Genomic DNA, 22,499 nt, shown 5'->3' on the forward strand with positions numbered 1-22,499 from the left:
ATGAGAGGATCAGGAAAACTGTCAGAGGAACCATAACATTGAAAATTTAGTTTTCCAAACGTATGGCTTTAATATCCACTCTCTAATAGTGTCGATTGCTTTGTGAAAAAGGATAGTTTGCCATTTCTGTATTTGCTCGTGTTATTTTTGAATGTCAGTGCTTCTATGTCTGAAAATAACATAATGTATGCTTTGTGATGAAAGCAGAATAGAAGGTACTAAAATGTCTCTCTTTCCCTTCTTCTCCTCCCCCCCCTTTCCCCCTTTTCTGTTATAAATTCCCTGAGGGCAGACTTAGCTGAACAAGTTAAACTAGTTCTTTCTGTCTTGATTTGTTGGCAACTGAGAAGTTACTTTCTTATAAAAACAGAAGGGGGGCGTGCTGATTGGACATGGTACTAGAAAGGATATGACATCAGCCATATTCCTCACTTTGTTCTGTGTGTCTTAAATCTTCTTGTACTTTTTTATTCAGTCAATGAAGAGGTGTTCTGAAAAGGTCTACATGTTTTGGTCACTGTTGACACAAGCTGCAGAAATCCCTTAATAAATAACTCATGGAACTTGAATCTGGGTTGTTTTTGTTTTTGGTTGGTTGGTTTGTTTGTTTTAAAAGAGGCAAGTTGGAATTTGAACTCTCATGATCTCAACTGTGAAGTGGAATAACTGTAATCCAGTACTGCAATGGATGTGGAAGAAGAAATTAACGGGTTTTGCCTATTTCGAAGTTCAGGAAGGGTCATTTATCCACGTTATCTACTTAATCCACTGATGGGTGGTAAGTAAACACTCTGTTATCTGCAGTTTCATAGCCGAAGTGAAAAAGCCAGAGAAGTTGTGAGTTGGCAATTAGCAGAATTTATTTCTTTAGAATAAATGTTTTTTCAGCAGGGAAAAAAATCATTAAAATGGATCAAATGCAGAAAATACAGAAGAGTATGCAACAAGATTTGCTAACATAGAGCTTTTTTTAAGGCTGAGGATTTAGAAATGTAAACTGCATTATCTATTTGACTTTTGCATTGCTTCATAGCATTACCATCAAATATGAAAATGTTGATTAGTTGGCATAATAATTTGAACAATATCCTTCAGGGTCCTCCTCTTGTTACTGAATGTATGATGTTTTGAATAATATTAGAGTTTGTGTATCTTTTACAGCTAAAGATAATTTTTTCAGTGTAATATTGGAAATGTAGCAACAATGACCTTAGCATTCACCCCATAATGTCTCACTGATGTCTTTCTGCTTGCAAACTTTAAATATTCTTTTTACTAAAAATGGCAGCATGCATTAAATCTATGATATGTTTGTGATCTGCAGTTTTTGTTGAATTTTTATAGGGCTTCAGTGCTCTCAGCAAACATACTGATTTTCTGCAACTTAGTACTTATTCCTACTTATACAGTATTCCATTTATATCAATAATAGGTGTTTATATAAATTTAAAGCTGAGTCATATAATCTTAAATGCATTTTAATTCAAAAAGTTATATATTAAACATGTTCCAAAAATAAAGCAAAAACATTAAAACTTTGAGAGAAAAAAAATCTGAATTGTGACACTTTTACAGATCGAGAAACTTGTATGGAAAATAGTTTCTTTATATTCAGTAGTCAGAAAGATTGAATCCACCACCACCCTTCAGTCCCTGAAGATTGTAACTTCTGAGAAACATAAGAAGTTCAGAGTAGAGATATGAGATGGAGGATTTTTAAAAAAAACGAGAAAAGAGGGTTCTATTCTTCATTCTCAGAATTTTTCTGAATCCCTACATCCTTAAAAGTTAGAGAAAAATATTCATATATTTCTGCTATCTTTTAATCTTCTAAATAATTTCTAAAAAATATAGGAAATTATAGGAAGAAAAATTATGTAAAATGTGTGTATGTACACAAATTGTATACCTAGTAGACAAACACAATGGTAAGCTGAATTTGTTGTATGGACACAAATAATTGCATGGGAGCAGTTTATAAGTACCATATATATGTGGTTCAACACTTACAATATTGTCAGAATTGGTGATCTGGTAATCTAATAAAATATCAGCCATTAAAAATATCAATTTTAAATTACATATTATTTAACTTGGGCATCTCGTAGATACCAACTCATGATTCTCACATGTTGTATGATGCTCACTGATGATGCTTTATATTTTTAGTATGAATGCCATTGAGGTAAAAACTGTTTTAGAGCACACATAAAATGAAAAGATTGGAAACCAACCAATATAATCAATTCGTAAATATAAGTACAAGAATATCCTGGAAATATTTTACATCAATATGAAATTTAGCTGCCCTCAGTGTAAAACTTCCTACAACACAATACAAAACTTCCTGCCAACGACCATCTATTGATTTTGAAGAATTATAACCTTGATATTTAGTAATTTTTGTTAATTTATTCATATAGAGAATTTCTCATGTAAGGAAATTTCAGATATACATATTAGAGGACCTTCACTGACATTTGAAATATGACATTACTATCTTAACAGCATTTATTCAATTCAATGGTTCTTGCACAGTAATGTTTACTCTTGACAGCAATTTTCTCCAAAGTGTCTTGACAGTTATTTTTCTATCAATACTACCGTGCTGTTTCAATTGAAATATCAGAAATTGAACAAAGACTATCTTGTAAACTGAATTTAAGTATATACGTATGTTATACCTAAGAATAGTCAAATTATAAAAGTTTATACCCCTATAGAAAGTAACGGCCTTTTAAAATTTCTTAAGACCCAGGTTCTTGCTTCTTTTTTTATCAAAAGTAAATGCTAAAATTTATCTCTAATAAATACTTCCAGTACAGATCACACCCAAAGAAATTATTTTTGTAAATTTTGCCTTGTGACAGAAATCCTTCAAAGCAACTATTTTTTCTTACATTTTTCCTGTTATTTTAACGGAAAGTCTGTAGTTTGGATACGCTGATAGAATCAGCCCAGGGTATTATTGGGCTAAAGTGAGGATATAAAAATTAAGTACTGACTTTGCATCTTTAACAAGAGACATGTTGGGAGTGCATGCCTGGATTTATTAACACTTAATCTTTTTGCCTATGCAAATGATAACCGCAGAATACAGAGCTGTTTCACCAAATTCAGTGCCCTTTTTGAAAGGATATTTTAATTCATTTATTTTGACTGAGTTGGAACTATTGGCACAGTGCCTGTTACTTTTAGCCAGGAGCAAGACTAATTTTGGAGCAGTGTTTAATTATTGAAACTTTTGAATGGTTTAACTCAGCACACACTTTTATTTGAAAAGCTTTCTCTGTGAAATCAACTGTACTATTAACCTTATAAACCCCCCCTCCCCCCACTTTAACTAACATAGTATATGATTCTCTTCATGTTTAGGGACTTTGTTTTCTGGAAATTAACTATGTATAAAAGGTCAATGATGATAGCTCAGACCTAACCACTATTACGACTGATATTTAGTCTTGCATTTATGCATTTGGAGCTATTATATACCCTCACTGAACATCAGTACACTCCTGGGATGGTTGTCGTCTTCCATTAAGTGCACATCTTTTTTGGGGGGGTGACACACATGGAATGGTAAGGGGACACCCATCTAGTCAGCCAGATTATCCAAAACAACCATGGTGATAATGGAGTGACAGCATTGCAGCCAACTTGCCCTCACATCCAAATCAAGCCCTGTACTTATAATTTATATGACAGTTGGGAGTGATGGGAATTGAAATCCAACATGTACAGTATGTGGGGCATTAAATCATCTATCATTGTGATAACTGATATTCTTTCAATAATACTGCATTTGTGTGTGAATTACTAATAATAATAACTAATAATATAATTATATTTATGTTATAATTATTATATTACTAATATAATAATATACTAGTGATAAAATATTGAAATTAGAAAGGCCACAAATCTGAAAGAAAATTGAAGTGAATGGGGTCATCTTATCATTTAATTCACCTAACCAAAAGCAAGAACATTCATGAACATTTTATTCTTAAAAAATGAGGCCATACTGTCTTAAGTTCATGCTTAAAGTAAAAGACCATTTAAAATGATTGAAGAGATAAAAAATTGAAAGATCCTTTTAATTCTTTTTCATGTAAATAAGAGGGACAACATTTTTGCTGATCTGCATTTCTTGTTAGCTTTTGTTGCTGAATTGTGTTTGTTTAGCACAATTATCTGAAACAATGTGAAAATGAAGTGTCAGATAGGAAATGCAGTTTTTCATTTTTATCATCAAACTGAGCAGAAACCTAGTCATTAACAACTGCTGGACATTTTTTTGGAAAAAAATACAATAACTTTTCGATATGTTGTATTAATACTATACTGCCATTAAATCTGTTACTTTAGAACCAAATAGTACACAAAACTTAGATTCTAAATTTTGATATCAATGAAAAGGAGAAAAATGAAGGAGAGGAAAGTAGAGCTTATAAATTAACTACTGTGTTTTATGTAACAAGTACTTAATGTTAGTTATAGGCTGAGTTCATGTGCAGTGTAGCAACTCAGGCACTGTGTTAAGCCCCTGTAGAAGAGGCAGTCTTAGAAGTAGCATTTAGATGATAGAGGACAGAGATGGTGTTATTTAACTCTGGTGAGCAGGTTAGCGTATAAGATAGCAAGAGAAAAATAGTGAAGTTGTTAAAGTTCTTTAGGTATCACTGTAGGAGCAAAGTCATAATTAGATATTTTGTGATATAAGTAGAAACAGAAAACAAGGGTCATGGATCTAACACATTGGATCTAGAAATAAATCTGGAACATAAGACCTGAAGTTGTGGAATCAGAGCTATTCTTCATTTAAATAAATTTGATGGGCAAATGTTTGACAAGTCTAACTCTACCTCCCTGCCCATGTTTATATATGAAATAGAGTGTGTGAATGGGGTCTAATCATTGAAATTGATATGCCCCAAATGCAGTTCACATTCAGAATTCTTGATATGATACACAGAAGCAGACTTTGAAACTCATTCCTGTCTTATATCTTGTGCATAACTCCCACATTAAGGTCATGCATGAAATCTACTATAATTAAGGAGTTTTACATTCTTTTACTTTTGTTGGAGATAAAAAAGCTGTGCCTTTTTTGTAAATTGTTTTTTCTCCCACAGTAAGCAACCAAATAAAATGAGCAGTATAGCAAAAGACACAGAGATGGCAGCAATCATCTTGATGACTGGCTTTTTATCTGTTTCACTAAGGGTGATATTTTGGTTTTTTTTCCTGAGTATATGGGACTTAAGATAAGAATAACCTGTCAGACAATAATATAATTGCTTTTGCTTCTTGAAGTAGTATGAAGTATTTAATCACATTGAAACCCATAGATGTGTATAATCTTAGAAAATCCCTTGGGAGCTTTATTAAGGTATTATCCAAATTCAAGTATAGAGATATACTAATTAAATTATATTCTTTTTCTCTATCTTCTTACAGATTTTGTCTCTGACTGGTCTCCTTTACATGAAGCATCCATTCATGGGAGGCTACTTGCTCTAAAGAAACTAATCAATCAGGTATGGTGATAGAAAGGAAATCAATATTTGCTTACCCTGATCATTAAATCATTTTCTGAAGACAGGCTGTACTTCACACAGTAAGGATATAAGGTTGACTGTGCTTTGACTTTAAGGATTATATTGCAGAATTTTCTCTCTCGTTCTCTCCCCCTACCCCTCTCCAATATTTACAGCTAATTTTCTCATTTTTATTTACACACATAACTTGCACATCATTAAAAACACTAGTAGATCAAAAGTACCATTGACAATCTGAGGGCCAGAAATCTGCTGAACAGATTTTTGCTGAACAAATCCTCCTCACAAAGTAATTGCAGAGTTGAAATCACCCTTAGCTTAGAGAGGAGACTGTTCCATAAAATGGTGGCTACTACTGAAGTTTGTTATATGATCCACACCATCCATCCATTACAGGTTGGAGGGAATGGACCAGCAACTGGTGTTCACTAAATGACTGTGTAGGTGGCATATTCACATTTAGCAAGATATTTCGAGATATCTCCCAGTCTCTACTGTAAAAAACCTACCCATTATAACCAGCACTTTGAATTGGACCTAGTAGTCTTTTGGTAACCAATGATGTGACTTTGGAATAGGAATATAGGTAGTCCTCAGTTTATGACCAATTGCTTAGTGGCCTTTAAAAATTACAATGGACACCCATCCCAAAGGTTCTTATGACTCAGTTCTGATGGCCACCTCCCTTGTAGTTATGTGACTGCATGTCAGGTGCTCCACAACCAGCTCAATTTTGTGGCTGTTCGGTGTTCTGCAGTCATATATTTTAGAATATTTTTGTCCAAACTAGCATTTACTTCAGGTGTTTGGCAAAACGTGCCAGAGCTAACAATGCTTCACCTTATCACTATCGGCGCCCTGTTGTCGCCACGTTGATGACGTCGCGTTGATGACATCACAGTTTTAGCGCCGCAGTTTTTTTGGCACACTTGTCGTGCGCGCATTTGTCAGGTCACGATGGTCCTCAATTTATAACAATTTGTTTAATAACTGTCTGAAGTTATGACAGTGCTAAAAAAGTGACTTACAATTAGTCCTTGTGGCCACATGATGAGAATTCAGAAGCCAGCATATATTTATGATAATTTAATAATGATATAGAGGTTAGTTAAAAAAATAACATAATAAAAAGTCATGTTAAGATTCTATCAAGAAGTGGATCAGGCCAAAGACGTTTTGATCCAATATTCTTTTTTTTGTCAGAAAATTTTATTAGGTTATAAAATAAGATACAAAATACAAAAGAAAATACAAAAGAAAATAGGAAGACAGTGAGAGGAAAAGGAGGGAATAGAATTGAGGAAAGGCTGGTGAAAAGAAAAAAAGTGTTGATTTCCTTTGTTGCAGTAAAACAAAGCATTAACATCAAACAACAACTTTTTGCTTTTCCATAATAATATAAACTAGCCTGTCAGGCATGCCTCCTTCAATATCCAAGAAAGAAAAACCTCAACTCCATGTTAATAGAGATAAAGTACTTTTACTAGATAGGAAGTGAAAGCAGCTAAAAGGAAAGCAAGATCTTAGCCAGAAAGGAGGGAACATATACATGTTACCCAGCACCCTCCTCCCAATTCCCCAACCCAGTGTCCAATCTACAACTCCCTAAGGTGTCATCTTCAAACAGCCTCATCAAGTTGGTATGTGAAACAGTTGGCCTTGACCAAGTCCAAACATCAGCCATCAGCAAGTGCAGAAGATGGTGAGAACAAGACTCCTCCAGTACAATATAATTCCCTTCCAAAATACCATGCCCCCCCCCATCCCTATGGCAGCCGATAGTAAGCAAGCGTAGCAAAGCAGCCGTAAGCAAGAAAGCAAAAGAGAGGCTGACACTAGCCATTTCTATAAACGCATATCACTCTAATCCCGTGATGGCGAACCTATGGCATGTGTGCCACAGGTGGCACATGGAGCCATTTGTTAGGGCCTGCGAGGCATTGCCCCTGTCAGCTCCCTGGCCAGCTGACTTCGGCCTTCTTTTGAGGCCCAGTTTTTTGCTCATTTCTGCCCTCCCCAGCCCCCAGGAGCACTCTACAAGCCTCTTAAAAGCTCCGTATGGCCATTTTGGTGAAGGGGGCGGGATTTTGGGAGACGAGAAATGCTGTATTCAATGTATAAGATGCATCCAGTTTTTCAGCCACTTTTTTGAGGGAAAAAGGTGCAACTTAATATTCTGAAAAATACAGTAAGTTAACAGCAGCAAGACTACTGTAGACACAAAAATGGAAGGACATTTTGATTCCCACTATGGACGAAAGGCTACAGAAACCGATGGAGTTGGCAGAAGTGGCTAAATTGACCATTTTGATTAAAGAAAAGACTATAAGTACCTTTGTTTCCACATGGAGACCACTTCTGAAATTTGTGCTTGAGGTGGGAAAAAAATGAAACTTTGATTTTGGGTTTTACCAATTAGACCAGGGATGGTTAACCCTTTTTGGTTCTTTTAGGAACGAGGCATGAGGTAAATTCAACGTCTTTATTAACAGGCAACAGCAACAAACAAGTTCAGAACACGGACAGTGCGCGGGCCGCCTGACAGCTATTTATATTTGACAGATGCCGAACTGCGTCCAGGACCCTCTGGAGGAGGAGGTTGGAACGGGAGGCCTGGGAAACATCTGTGGCAGAGAGGGGACACTTGAGGTCATCGGTCAGGGCTGCGACCGAGACGGAGGGGGTAGGGTCAGAAACCGGGAGGGGCAGTGGGCATCGGCTAAGGGCATTGGCGTGGCCCATGTGCTTGCCCGGCCGATACACAAGGGAGTAGGAATAGGCAGAGAGGAACTCCGACCAGCGGCTCATGCGGGGAGATAGGATAGGAGGAGTGGGCCGGTCCCCTGATACCCAGAAGGGGCTTGTGGTCAGTCAGGAGAGTGAAGTGGTGGCCATATAGGTAGGGGTGAAAACGTTTTACTCCCGCAACGGCTGCAAGGGCCTCCTTGTCCAACTGGCTCAGCCTTGGACAGGGTGCGAGAGTAAAACGCAATCGGGGCCTCAAAGCCATTAGGGTAGGAGTGGCTGAGCACGGCCCCCACACCGAAGGGGGAGGCGTTACAGTCTAGGAGGAATGGGAGGTGCTCGTCATACTGGACGAGTACAGGGCAGAAGTTAACAGAGTTTTGACAGCCGCAAGCGCATGCGCCTCGCGGTCTGTCCAGTTCCAAGGGGCGGAGGCATCGAGGAGGCGATGCAGGGGCTCCGCAACAGAAGCCTTGTGGGGTATAAAGGAGGAGTAGAAATTGAGGAGCCCCAGAAAAGCCTGGAGCTCCACCTTCAAGGAGGGAGTGGGGGCAGAGGCGAGTCCTGATTGGTCCGGAGCAGCAATCAGGACATCGTCAAAATAGGGCACAACTCCCGGAATGCCATGGAGCACCCGCTCCATGAGCCCTTGGAAGATATTGGGAGCCACACTGACCCCGAACTGAAGCTGGCGGCACTTGAAAGCCCCGCGGTGAGTTACAATGGTTTGGGCTGTGACGGAGGCCTCGTCTGCCGGCAATTGCTGGTAGGCTTGGGCCAGGTCCAATTTCGCAAAAATCTTGCCCTGGCCCAAGGAGTTGCAGCACATGCTGCACCATGGGCACGGGGTAGGGATGTGCCTGAAGGGCTTTGTTCAGGGTCGCCTTGTAATCGGCGCAGACCCTCAGGGCCCCGTCAGCCTTTAAGGGCAGGACAATGGGGGTTCCCCAGGGGGCATGGTCGACGGGTTCCAGGACGTCCTGGGAGACCAGCTTGTCTATCTCCGCATCGGAGCCCGCAGGGCGACGGAAACCCGTCGTGTATTCAGGGGGATGGACACCACCATGGGGTCCAAATTGAGGGAGATGGGGTTGCCCTTGTAGCAAGCCAGGGTGTCAGAGAAGACATCATCGTACTCTGACAAGAGGGAATCTAGGGAAGACACAAAACGGAGGGAGTTAATGCCCGCTATGCTGAGCCCAAAAGCCCTGAACCAGTCAAGCCCCAGGAGGGAAGCCAGGGGGCTTTGGACCACTACAAGGGGCAGGGAACCGTGGAATTTGCGGAATCTGACAGGGAAATGCCCGCAACCCAGGATGGGGATCGGGTTGCCCTGATAGTCACGAAGGAGGCAGTCAGCAGGGGCCAGCTGTCTAACAGTGAGGGTCGGTATTAATGACCTCAGGGTGTCCCAAGACATAATTGTGCGGGCGGAGCCCGTGTCCAATTCCATTTTGCAGGGGCAGCCGGTGAGTAAGACGTGACGATGCATCTTACCCCGGCCGCCATAGGAGGAGGCAGCAGAGTCGGGCTGCCAGTCGGGCAGAGGAGGCTCAGGTCAGAAACTGCGTAGCACCCCAGGCGGGTGGAAGAGGACCCAGGAGGCTGGCATCGGAAGGCAGCAGGCGGAGCAGCAAAAGCAGGAGGAGGAGGCCTCGGGGTGCGAGCGTCCCCCGGAACGGAACGGCAAACATTGGAGATGTGGCCCTTCTTTCCACACCGGCGGCAGAAGGCTGTATGGAAGCGGCAGGATGCCCTGGAATGGCGGCCACCACAGCTGAGGGGGCAGGGAGCGGAGGTGGTCAACAGAAGAAGCGGCATCCGCACATGGATTGAGCACCATCATCTGACTATGAACAGCCGAGTTGTACAGCGCCGGCATCGCAGACGGAGGAAACCGTTGGACATCCGGAGTGGACTGGCTGGCCATCTCGTAAGCTCGGGCTTCGTCCACCGCGATCTTCATTGACAACTCGGCACGGGACAAAATGTGATGGTGAAGGTTGATGTCAAGAAGCCCATAAATAAACTGCTCCCAGAGAGCGTCCTCAAGATCAGCAAATTCACAATTAATTGTGGCAGCCCTCAGTTCAGCCATGTACTGGCTGATGGATTGTCCTTGTCTTTGGATACAGTGTCGGAAAATCTGCTGGCGCGAATACTTGGAAGGCGTAGGCTTATAGTGTATCTTGAGCCGAGCCATGAGGAGATCCAGCGGCATAGTGTGCACTGGGGTCGGTGCAGAGAGAGCCCGGGCGGTGGCAAACATTTCTGGGCCGCAGTAGTGTAAGAAAGTGCCCCGTCGTCTCTCCTCAGGGAGCTCAGAGAGGTCATGAGCTTGAAGGAAAACCTCAAACCTCTCTAAAAATGCGTCCCAAGATTCGGCCTCTGGCCTGAAAGCGGCGAAGACCAATGAAGGAGCCAGGGCAGGGACGATGACAGGGTCCGTGTCGCTCATCCTCGTCGCCAGTTTTAGGAACGAGGCTTGAGGTAAATTCAACGTCTTTATTAACAGGCAACAGCAACGAACAAGTTCAGAACACGGACAGCCCGCGGGCCGCCTAACAGCTATTTATATTTGACAGCTGTCAGGTTGCTGGCCAATCGGTGGCTAGTGATTTTCCCGCCTGCCGGCTGCGTCGAAAAAACACAACAGGTTCCCATGCCAAAAGTGGGGGGAGCGCAGGGAAGGGTGTTGGAACCTGGAAATTTGCAAATTGTGACTTCCGGTTTGTTCCTTAGAGCCATTTTTCGACCTCCGGAGCCTTCAGGGAACCCTCCTGAAGGCTCCAGAGGGCAAAAAACAGCCCTACGGAAGCCTCCTAAAGTCACCATTCCTGAACTTCTGGTTTGCCCCTAGGGCCATTTTCATCCTCTGGAGGCTTAGGAAAGCTCCTGAAGACTCCAGAGGGCTTCTGGGGTGGGGGAAGTGAGGGGTCTGTTTTCGCCCTCCCCAGGATCCTAGAAAGACTCTGGAGTCTGGGGAGGGCGAAAAACCAATCCAAAAGTGGGGAGAGAGTCACTGGTTGCTCACGCATGCCTGCACACATAGCATTATCAGTGTGGCACGCCCATGCACCCCCCAGAAGCACTCCACAAGCCTCCCAAAGCCGGGATGGTGAACCTATGGCATGCGTGCCATTTGTCAGGGCACACGAGGTGCTGCCCTGTCAGCTGTCCAGTGTGCATGCGCGTGCTAGCCAGCTGAGTTCAGACTTTTTTAAAGCCATTTTTCACCGTCCCCAGGCTCCAGAGGCTTTATAGGATCCTGGGGAGGGAAAAATGAGCCTCCTCCCTGGAGGCCCTTCAGAGGCTTCAGGAGCTTCCCTGAAGCCTCCAGAGCGAAAAAAAAACCCTATGGGCAAACTGGAAGTTCGGGAATGGACTTCCAGTTTGTTCGTAGGGTTGGTTTAAGCCCTCCGGAGGCTTCAAGGACCTTCAGGGAAGCCTCCGGAGGGCTTAAACCAGCCCTATGAGCAAACCGGAAGTGACTTCCAGTTTGCTTGTAAGGTCGTTTTTACTGCTCCTTACATTTTTCGCAAAAATATGGGCCATTTTTGGGAGGTCTGCAAAATGCAAAAACTTTTTTTTTTAATTTGCCTCTTTAAAATCTTGGTACATCTTATACTCTGGTGCATCTTATACTCCGGAAAATACAGTATATAAGATCAACATTCTGATTTTTTTCTCCAAATCTTTTTCCATTATACCCAAAAGAAGAGTTTCTGGTTTCATCTTTATCTTCGTTTTAAGAATTTTACTCCAAAATTTCTTTGCTTTAACACACGTTTACCATAAATGATAAAAATTACGTTCTTTTCACTTCCTTTTGAACCAATATTCAAGTCATAGTATGATCATTTCAGTAGTAGAAAATTTGGGACCATGATCTAGTCCAACAGCAACCTTCCATTAGGATTTTCATTGAGACTTGACATTTGCAAAGCCGATGGTTTCTCATATATTTCTGCCATAGTATTTAAGATATACTGTAACAGTATTGGAAAAAAGACTGCATTCAGTAGAGATAATATTGCTTAGGAAAATTAACACATTTTAAGTTGTGGAATGAGCTTTGAGTAGTTCAAAGATATTATAGTTGCCAAATTACAATGGGCTGATGTTACTTAAAACCCAAATAATGGGTTAATCTATTGGTGGAAATAGTAGATCCAATCTTCAGCAATATGAATTAGCTTAGATTTGTAAAGAACATCTGGAATCCCTCTCTAACTATGATTTTTCTTATTGTACCAGGGAGCTAGTGTGAATTTTAGAACATCAGATTGTGTGTCTCCTCTCCATGAAGCTTGCTTAGGAGGACATGCTGCATGTGTCAGTGTCTTATTAAAACATGGGGCCAATGTAAGTACTCAAAGATCTAGAGTTATAGTGCATGCAAGAAAGAAATAATTTGCTAGAGACTGCCTTGGTAGCTTAACTACCAAATGTAAACTCTGTCAGTGATTTCCTTGTACACTTTTTCAACAAAGTAACCCAACTAATATTGGGGGAAAATATTCTGATTCCCAATATTATTATTCCTAATAAACCCAAATCAGGATTAATGTGCTAGAAGTGGTTTTGCTATCTGTTTGTTGCTACTAATTAACAGTATCTTCCTTTTGTGAAGAAAGGTATTTGGTATTTGGTATTTGTTTATTATTTATAGGCCGCCCTTTTCCCTGAGGGGACTCAGGGCGGCTTACAATTTATGGGGAGGGGAATACAAAACAATAAGACATAAACAACACATAAGTAAAAATAGAACACAACATTCACTCATCATTCGGGTGGGGACGGATTACAATCTTTATCCCCAGGCCTGACGGGATAGCCAGGTCTTAAGGGCTGTACGGAAGGTCTGGATGGTGGTGAGGGTACGAATCTCCACGGGGAGTTCGTTCCAAAGGGTCGGAGCTACTACTGAAAAGGTGAACAAGGAGATTAAAATGTTACTGATAGAAATGTCCTCTCATTTTAGCTATGTTGGAACAAGGCGAGAAATGTACTTTCTGCCAATGTTCAAACTCTCATTTACTATCCACACAAGCACACCCACTCACTCACGGCTGACAATGTTTAAAAGAGCCCAGATGCTATCTTGTCTTCAATCCAATTAGTGACATATATTTATTTTGTATTAAAGTATATTTATGGAGCTACTATGATAATAAAATGCAAAACACTTTTCCTATAGCATTTTATAATTTTTTTCAACATGTTTTACAAATAAAACATTACTGTACCAGGTTTTTGCCTTTAGGTAAATGCCACTACTATTGACTGGAACACACCCCTGTTCAATGCTTGTGTCAGTGGTAGTGTTGACTGCTTGAACCTGTTACTGCAACACAGAGCCAGCCCACATGCAGTTTGTGACCTGGCATCCCCCATCCATGAAGCTGCTAAAAGAGGTAAATTTGTCAGCATATGTACCTATATACCAGGGGTGTCAAACTACATTTCATTGAGGACTGCATTAGAGTTGTGCTTCTCCTCAGGAGACCAGGGTGGGTGTGTCCAACTCGCCTTCATTTGTATCAGGGGAGCCTGTGGTGGCCCAAGCGCACTCCCAGTGAAAACAGGCTCCCAGGCTCATTTCCAGCTGCAATGGCCTCTTGCAACCCTCTGCCAGCAAAAATGAAAACTAGTTCCATTTTCGCTGGCAGAGGCACTGTGGGACAATCCTTAGCTTTTTCCAGGGCAACCCTGCGGGCCAGATCTAAGCATCCCATGGGCCGGATCCGGCCCACAGGCCTTGCGTTTGACACCCTGCTATATATCATGGTAACAAGATGGGTACAACTTTGTGAAGTGATATATTCATTGTTTCATTCCACGCAAATTCTATACAAATCCACAATTTTTGCCTGTTTGTTATATGAATATTGTATAATCAAATGTTAGCTATCTGTTGTTTGGACTATAAAACAAATACCTAGGTGTGTTACAAATAATATCAAGGCTGGACAATCTGTGGCCCCTCAAATAGTGCAAAGTAGCCATTCCCAGCAACCTCAACCTCAAGAGCAATGCTGAAGAACATGGAACATTGCAATTCATCTGGAAAGCCCATCACTTTCTCATCCTTCAGTTATAGCAGTGGTTCCCAAACTTGGCAACTTTAAGACTTGTGGACTTCAACTCCCAGAATTCTCCAGCCAGCAGAGCTGGGAACCACTAAGTTATAGCATTAGAATTTCCTCTCTGATGAGATCATTTTGACATCATTTCCATTTTAATATCTCCACCTGTCACAGGTTTGAAATGCTGAAAAATATCAAGCTAAAATCAGTGCTCTGCCTTTGCTGCTGCAAATCCCTTAGCAACAAAAATTTCTATATTTTCACTCTGCACAAAACAGAAGGGCAAAACAAACTCAGCAGTATTCTGGCCTTTTTCAGGCTGGTTCATCCAATGTTAAAGAGAATGGGAAAAGGAGACAAAATTATTTATCTTGTCTGTTTATCTGAGCTACAGAAGAGGATTTGAAATTGCTCTATAGGATCTCTGTTCTTTATTGAATTCCAAAACTTGCTGCTGAGCTGGAAATAAATATTCCCTGCTTCCTAACACTGTTGTTTTAGCACTGTTGACTCCAGATGGGATCTGGATCTCTTTCAACTGGCATAAATCCTTGTCTGGAAGTCCATGCTGCTCTTCCCCCCAAATATGAACATTAATATTGGTTACAATTTGTTATCTATGGTAAGACTATAATTAAATGTTATTATTGCTATATAGATAGTCCTCAATTTATGACCACAATTGAGCCCAAAATTTATGTTGCTAAGTGAGAAACCTGTTGAGATTTGCCTCTTTTTATATCTTTTCTTGCCAAATTTGTTAAGTGAATCACTGCAGTTGTTAAATTAGTAATACGGTTGTTAAGTAAATCTGGTTTCCCCATTGACTTTGATGTCAGAAGGTCTCAAAAGGGGATCGGATTGACATCAGGACACCGCAATCATCATAAATCTGAGTCACTTGTCAAATCGAGGGCTACTTGTACTGCCAAACAAGACATGAAATTGCTTTTGGTATGTTGACAAGGATTTCTGGCTCCACAGCCTAGCTGTCTAAGTGGGCTTGAATGTGAAGCTTGTCTTAATATGTTGAAAAGTATGTTGATATAAAAACTGCCCTCACAGCCAACCTTACAATTCTTCACCAGTGAAGCTGGTCTCTGTTGCTCTCTTATCCCTCCACTGACACTTTTAAGTCAATGATTGAGGGTCTCCTGGCCAGCATTTCCTTTCCTTTTTGGTGTCACCTGTTGTTGGAAAAACCAATCCCCAATTGCTTTCCTTAAAGTGCAGATGGGGCAGGTTGAAGGCTCAAACTGTCTTTTTATATAGTGTAGGTATTTTGTATTTATTTATAATGTTTCGTTAACCTTGGAAATTAAAGGGATTAGGGGACAGGAGAGGAATAGGTTCTGAGAAATGCATAAAGGGAATCTGACCATCACTAGTAGATTTCTGAGATGTCTTTTCTTCATACAGTCAAAGCAAGATGTGTCTTATTGCTCAATCTGGAAATCAGGATAATAATTCTGCCTGGATAATAGGGAAATGTGAAAGGAAGAAGCTCATGCTTCTGATACTCTATCCTAAGGCCCTGAAATCAATAGACTTTGTTCTCTCTTGGTTCTCAGCTGGAAAACCCTCAACCCTTGACACTGATAGGATTCAATTGGAGGGCAAAACTCTCACTCTGCTAAGATGAGACTGCTGCTCAACAAAGCCTGCATTGCTACTCTTATGCTGTTGGAGTTTTGTCCTGTGGTGGTGGTCACCATTTTTGGCCAGTTGGGGAACTATACATTAACTACCATTTAGGGGCAGTGTTCTCTGGTTCACCCACTTCTGCCTAGATGGCGCGGGCTGTGAAGGACCTGAGTATGAACCCGTAACTATAATGAAAGAAAGTTGGCCAGAGAAAGAAATTGGAAAAGTTTTGAAGTTCCAGTTATTTATAAAAACCAGTGAGTCTTTGTTCACCTTTCATGTGTAAACAGCTGGGGTCTAGTTTTGGGGTTTGAATTTAAGTTTTAATTCCCTTTGATCCTTTGAAGGTCATACCAAATGTGTGGAAACTCTTCTTGCCAATGGAGTCAGTATTGATCATAACATAAAGCATCTTGGAACTCCACTGTATGTCGCTTGTGAGAATCAACAGTTGAAATGTGCCAAAAAGTTACTTGAGGCAGGTAATTCATTAAGAGATATATAATATCAACAATATCATTTTGCATGCCTGAAAATGTCTATGGGTAGAGGACAGAGGCATTAATGGGAATAGTTCTGGGAGGTCAGAAGTATTTGTAGATTGTGACTAGGGCAGTACAGCACTACAACATTCCTGTGTCTGTCTTCAAGTTGTCCACCCAGATACTTTCCCCTCTTAATTTAATAATATATGCCATGCTTGAAGAGAAGATGGGCCATTCTTGGATCAGACTAAAGCTTCAATTAATTCAGCCTTCTTCCATAATTGCCAACCACAGGTACTTAGGGGAAGCTTAGGAGCTGGAAGAATGCAGCAAGAGGGAATACATCTCTCTTACTCATGTTTCTCAGAATACTGCTCTTTAGTATTAGAAGTAATAGTCAAATTGGCTAATATTTACTAGTTGTCTTCATTTTCATGAATGTGTATAACCTTTTAAAAACATTTTATTAGTGACTAACGTACCTTGCTTTGTTCCTCATATTGATTTGGGTAGAATTAACTAATTTAAAGCCACAGTGAACATATGCACAATGAATTCATGGTGAAGTAGCAGATTCCTATAGAGTTATCCAGAAGCTTAACCAAATATAATTGCCAAAACACAGTGGCTTCTGGTTGTTTCGATTTCCTCAGTTTGGCTGGAAACCCTGACACAGTAAAATTCCTGCAGAAAAACCTATATGCTGCCTACTGAGTGGATGGAATACATTAGGGATGTCAAACTGGCAGCCTGTGGGCCAGATGCATCATGCGCAGGCCATGCCCACCTCAGCTCCGCAAAGGGAAAAAATCACGAAACATCACGTGATGGCAATGTGACACCGCAAGTTTGACACCCGTTGTATAAACCATATCTTCTCAGGGCCTTTTCTTCAGCAATTCTGTCAGGGTTGAAGAATTTGGTTAGTTAATTTTTCATTGCAACTTTTTCCTGAAACCCACAGCCTTGGGGAACACATGCATTGTAAACAGAAACCAGTTTGAAATTATTTAAAAATGAATGAACTGTCACAGTTTCCTGCAAAAAAAAAAAAAAAAAAAAAAAAACCTCACGTTGCTGTGTTGCATTAAGGATACTGAGCATTCTTAATGTCCCATTTCAGATCAATAAAATTGTTACATTACTTTGGCAGTAAATCTCAGCATTTAAACAGTTTGAAGCTATTTCAAATTAAGAAATAATTATTTAGGAGGCCTTATGCTTCTTTGACAATTTATAAACTGGAAATTATTTAGAAGGGTCTGAGATAGCAAAAGAAATAAGTTACTGTTTGTTTAGCAGTTATATCTCATTTTGTTTTAGGTGCAAGTGCAAATAGCGGAAAAGGCCTGGATTCTCCTCTCCACATAGCTGCTCAAACCGCCAATGTTGACATGGTCCATTTGCTCATTGACTTTGGAGCAAATACCAGGGCTGTTAATGCAGAAGGCAAAAAGCCAATAGAGCTGGTTCCAGCCAACAGTGCACTAATGCAGATATTTCTGCAGAGAGAAGGTGCCCATTAACCTTTGTTTCTTTCACACACAGAGTACATTATGTAAAGAACCTAAGGCAAGCTTTGAATGGACATATCTGTATCATATTGTTTACTCTTACCAATATGCCAGAATGTGCTCTTATCACATCCAATATTGCTAATATTTCCTCTTTCGACCACTAATACCATAATGTGGGTGCTACCTTATAATAATAAAAGGGAATGCACATGGAGATAGATCCAATTACTTCCTGTGAGACACAGATCAGACAGTGGAAAGAATGATTTTTTTCCAAACCTGAAACTTCTGTTTTGATATTGTTACAATCATAGTTCACATCGTAGATTTTAATAAAGACATTGAGTTCAACATGAAAGTGCAAAAAAGAAGGAAAATTTTGTAGCTAGAATGTGTATGTGTTCCATATGAATATTTTGCTGGATATATCTCCAGCAGGAAACTGGTTCATAATATCTTTCTAGCTAGAATACTTTTATTATCAGTAAATAAGTACCCATGCATGATTGTACACGTTATTATATATGACATTTTTCAAAACCAAGACACAAAATGACCCAAGATTTGTAAAACATTTGTTCTGCTATAGTAAATTGTTTTGACTGGTACTGTAACAGGATTGTTTAATTCCAAATTAAAACAAAAATTATTATATGGTACCTTCTGCAATCTGTAAGGTATTATATTGCTGTGACTCCTTTAAACGTCACAAACATGAATCTCACCATCGACAGAGATTTAAAAGCTTGATTAATTATCTATTTTAAACTGCTTTTTGTTACTGATTAACTTTAATCTTCAACAGTTGTCCTAGATTAGGATAAACAAACTAACAATAGCTGAGTGTGTTCTGGTTTGGAATGTTCCGCTTCTTATAGCCAGTTGAGAAGTATATGTTTTCATTAAATATTGTTATTCGGGATTACAAGGAACTAAAACTAGTTTGAATCCTTTAGAAAACAGATTTTAAGATTATTCTTGTGTGTTTTTTTGGCATTTTTTTCTTTAGGGCCATTCTCCTTGATGCAGTTATGTCGCCTGTGCATCCGGAGTTACTTGGGAGTCAAAAAGAAAAAGAGAATTAGTGAACTTATGTTACCAGATGAGCTAAAGAAGTTTCTTTTATATCTATAAAAAGTGTTATATTCCTTGCTGATACATACTGTGCAAGTTTTACTTCCTAGCAAAATTGTTGGTACAATTTACATTCCAAATATCCGATCAGGATTTTCAATAGGGCTAGTTTGTTTACCCCTGCATATTTTAATTGTTAGTTCCTATTTGGACATTAACTAAATTTGAGAACTACATTAAAAAGAAGTAAAGATCTTGTAGCAGAATTTCAATTCTATATGTAGTAGCTGATTATCTGAGGTGTGTTATAAATGCTTCTATAGTAAATAGAAGATGCCAAGCACATACAATACTGTGTTCTGTTATTATTAACAATTTTCTGTGATATGGTCCCATAACTAATCAACAAAGTATTGTTGTTATTATCATTTAACAGTTTTCAGGAAATTATATTGTTTAACAAAGACTTTCAGTGTGATGTTCCTAAGAACTGGTATGGGCACAAACACTTCCATGGCATGTTTGGATTTCTTGAGTTTAAAATGCATAAAAAGGGAAAGTGGGGTAAGTTTCATTTAGTTTGGGTCATTGACCTGTAATTTAAAAACATTGAAAAGAATTTTAGTATGCTATAAGACAACAGACTATAGAATCATCTTTGTTTATAAGAAAGCTATACACAGACATTTTTAGAAAATAATGTCTAGTTCAGTTCTTTATTTAAACTTATTCCCATCCACTCATTAAAGAACTACAAAAATAAATATGGGATGAGCCAGAACAGTTGGGAGAACTAGAGACGGTTGCTTCAAAATATTTCATTGGTTTACCATGTGGTAAATGGGTGTTTTATGTCCACCTAAACCATTTTGTAAAGCACATGAAATGTGTTCTGTAGAAGCAAATATCCAATCCAACTCTTATAAAAGTAACTGCTAGAACATTGACCAGTGGAATTCTATCAACATTCTCTTACTGAGTTTTTGAGAGAATTCTTGAGGAAAATCTAATGAAATAACTATAAACTGCAATCCAGAGCTCAAAAAACTTTGTTCTTCTGCATCACAAAGAATCAGATTACTCCCCCCCCCCTTTACATCAATCACAGAAAAGATTACTTAGACTCTGTCAAGTGCTGGGAGTGAATGCTGCCTATTGGTGTTCTGAATCTCAAACTCTTTATTTCAAGGATGCCACAGATAATGAGGTTAAAAGGTGGGTGAATTCACGGGTTGGGTTTAAGGTACAATTGGAATTATTAGCAAATTGAACAGAAAATGGAGTGGTAGTCAGACAAGGCAACTTATATATCACATTGCCAAGTTATTAAACTATGTGAAAAGATGTTGGCATCAAACCTAATGACTGATAAAAACTGTTAGAAAACTGTCAGCTGCAAGTCTTTTATGTTGAACTACGAGGGTATCAAGAATAGGTCTTGTAAATGTGGGGCAAATTAAGGAGTTTTCTGAACATTCAGTATTTCTGAAATAACAATTTCTCAGGAACAACTGATAAGGAGGTCTATTTAAAGATCTGCTTTTTGTCTGCATACACACACAAAAGTCTGAAATTGGTTGGCCATAGTGTAATGGGTGAAAGAATCGCTCATATTTTTCTCTAGATTTTATTAATGAATTTGATTAAAGAGCCATGTGGTAGGTAAGGGAATCCAATGCACTGAAAAGGTACTAATCCCTTAAAGGGAAAACCCTCAAGAGGTGGTCATTCTCATTGATCCCTCAAAATTCAAAGCAATGTGGCTTACGTACAGCTCAATTACTGAACTTCTGTTGAGGTAGTGATTGAGAGAACACAAAAACTGAAGACGAATGGGATGAAACATGAAAGTGGACCTACTGTTTGAATTATGAGGAATAATTGGGGAACTAAAGGGCTAAAAAAAATCTTTGTTTATATTTACAATTGCATTAAACAAACTGAATTGGTAATACTGTCTACTGGGCAATAGATTGCCATGTTCAATATGAAACATTTGTTTCAATAAATTTATATTTTGCCTACTTTGTAACAGTAAATTTGGGCAGCTAAGATGCTTATAACGTCTTTTATCTCTATTATGAATTAAAATCCTACTTTCTACATGCATTTACTGAAAAATATTCCAAATTATAACCACAAGGTGGCAATCTTCCACCAGCTTTGCTGCAGACACTATCCATGTGTCAAGTAATATTGCACTCAGATTAAATAAAATGCTTTCAGAAGTGATAATGTAAACTTTTCTGCTTCGGTGATCATCAGACTTCTAGTTCAAGTACAAGTGGAAAAATACCAGTGAAAGTGAAAGCTTGTTCAACAGAAAACTCTTCCAGAATATACTAGTATCAAACTCAATTTAAGTCTACTCAGAAAAAAAATTCTACTGAATTCAGTGGATTTACTCTAATGAACAGGCCAAGAAATGAAGACTGGAGTTTGACATTTTAATTAACTAACCAATGATAAAAAATCCCATGTTTCTAAAATCAAGAATACTGCAATTCTAGCCTTAGTTCTATATTCTTAAAATGTAGAGCATACCATTGCAGATGGCTGTCACAGGCCACAGAAACATTAAAATGTCTAGTGTAGGTAGAGGCAAATTTAGCAAAGAGGACCATAATTAACCAGAAATGGGTAGGTGGGAAAGACAACAATAACAGAAAAATGCTATCAGGAAAATATATTGCTAAACTTGCTGACATAAATTTTGTTCACATTTACAGTATATTCCTTTTTGTCATCTATGGTTATTACTGCAAGCAACTACCATTTAAAATCATTTCACAGAATAATATAGATTAGTTGATTTTCTGAATGATTACATCACTATCCACTGCAATATGTGCATTGCACTTGACATCTACACATGTGCTTTGATTTTATTACCAAATGAAAACTAGGAGCTTAATTGTTTGCATAATTGGCTGTTAGCTTGGAATAAATAACATTGGTTAAATGGCACATATACTTTGAATCAAGACTGTTTTTCTGCCTACACAAAAATGCAGAAAGTCTTCCTTGTTGCTATCTTTATCTTATTCAAATCGTGACCCGACAAATGCATGCACGACAAAACCGCGCCGACAGAACCACGCCGAGAAAACCGCGATGTCGAAATCGCACCCACATAGGCGCGCTGACACAAGAGCGCCGACAAAAGCGTGCCATCAACAAACAACGCGAAAACAACGTAAGAACCCTAAACCTAACTCCAACCCTAACCCTTACCTTAACCCTAATCGTGCTTTTGTGGGCGCGGTTTTATTGGTGCGTCTTTGTGGGCACACTGTTGACGTCACGATTTTATCTTGAGATGTATGCACTTTGCCTTGAGATGTATGCACTGTACAGGCAATTTTGGATATTCAGGTCTGTGAT

At 39.5% G+C, this 22,499-nt stretch overlaps 1 protein-coding gene across 1 annotated transcript; it reads left to right on the forward strand.

Annotated features, from left to right (window-relative positions):
• Nucleotides 1-445: 445 nt before the first annotated feature.
• Nucleotides 446-21,767, forward strand: LOC116514556 (ankyrin repeat and SOCS box protein 9-like). Its single transcript, XM_032226142.1, has 7 exons — nt 446-778; nt 5,461-5,540; nt 12,564-12,671; nt 13,573-13,723; nt 16,387-16,521; nt 17,848-18,039; nt 19,051-21,767. Exons 1-7 carry the CDS (start codon nt 685-687, stop codon nt 19,173-19,175), a joined length of 885 nt encoding a protein of 294 aa, XP_032082033.1. The 5' UTR covers nt 446-684; the 3' UTR covers nt 19,176-21,767.
• Nucleotides 21,768-22,499: the final 732 nt, after the last annotated feature.

The sequence above is a fragment of the Thamnophis elegans genome, chromosome 11 (genome assembly GCF_009769535.1).
Source record: "Thamnophis elegans isolate rThaEle1 chromosome 11, rThaEle1.pri, whole genome shotgun sequence".
NCBI classification, from domain to species: Eukaryota; Metazoa; Chordata; class Lepidosauria; order Squamata; family Colubridae; genus Thamnophis; species Thamnophis elegans.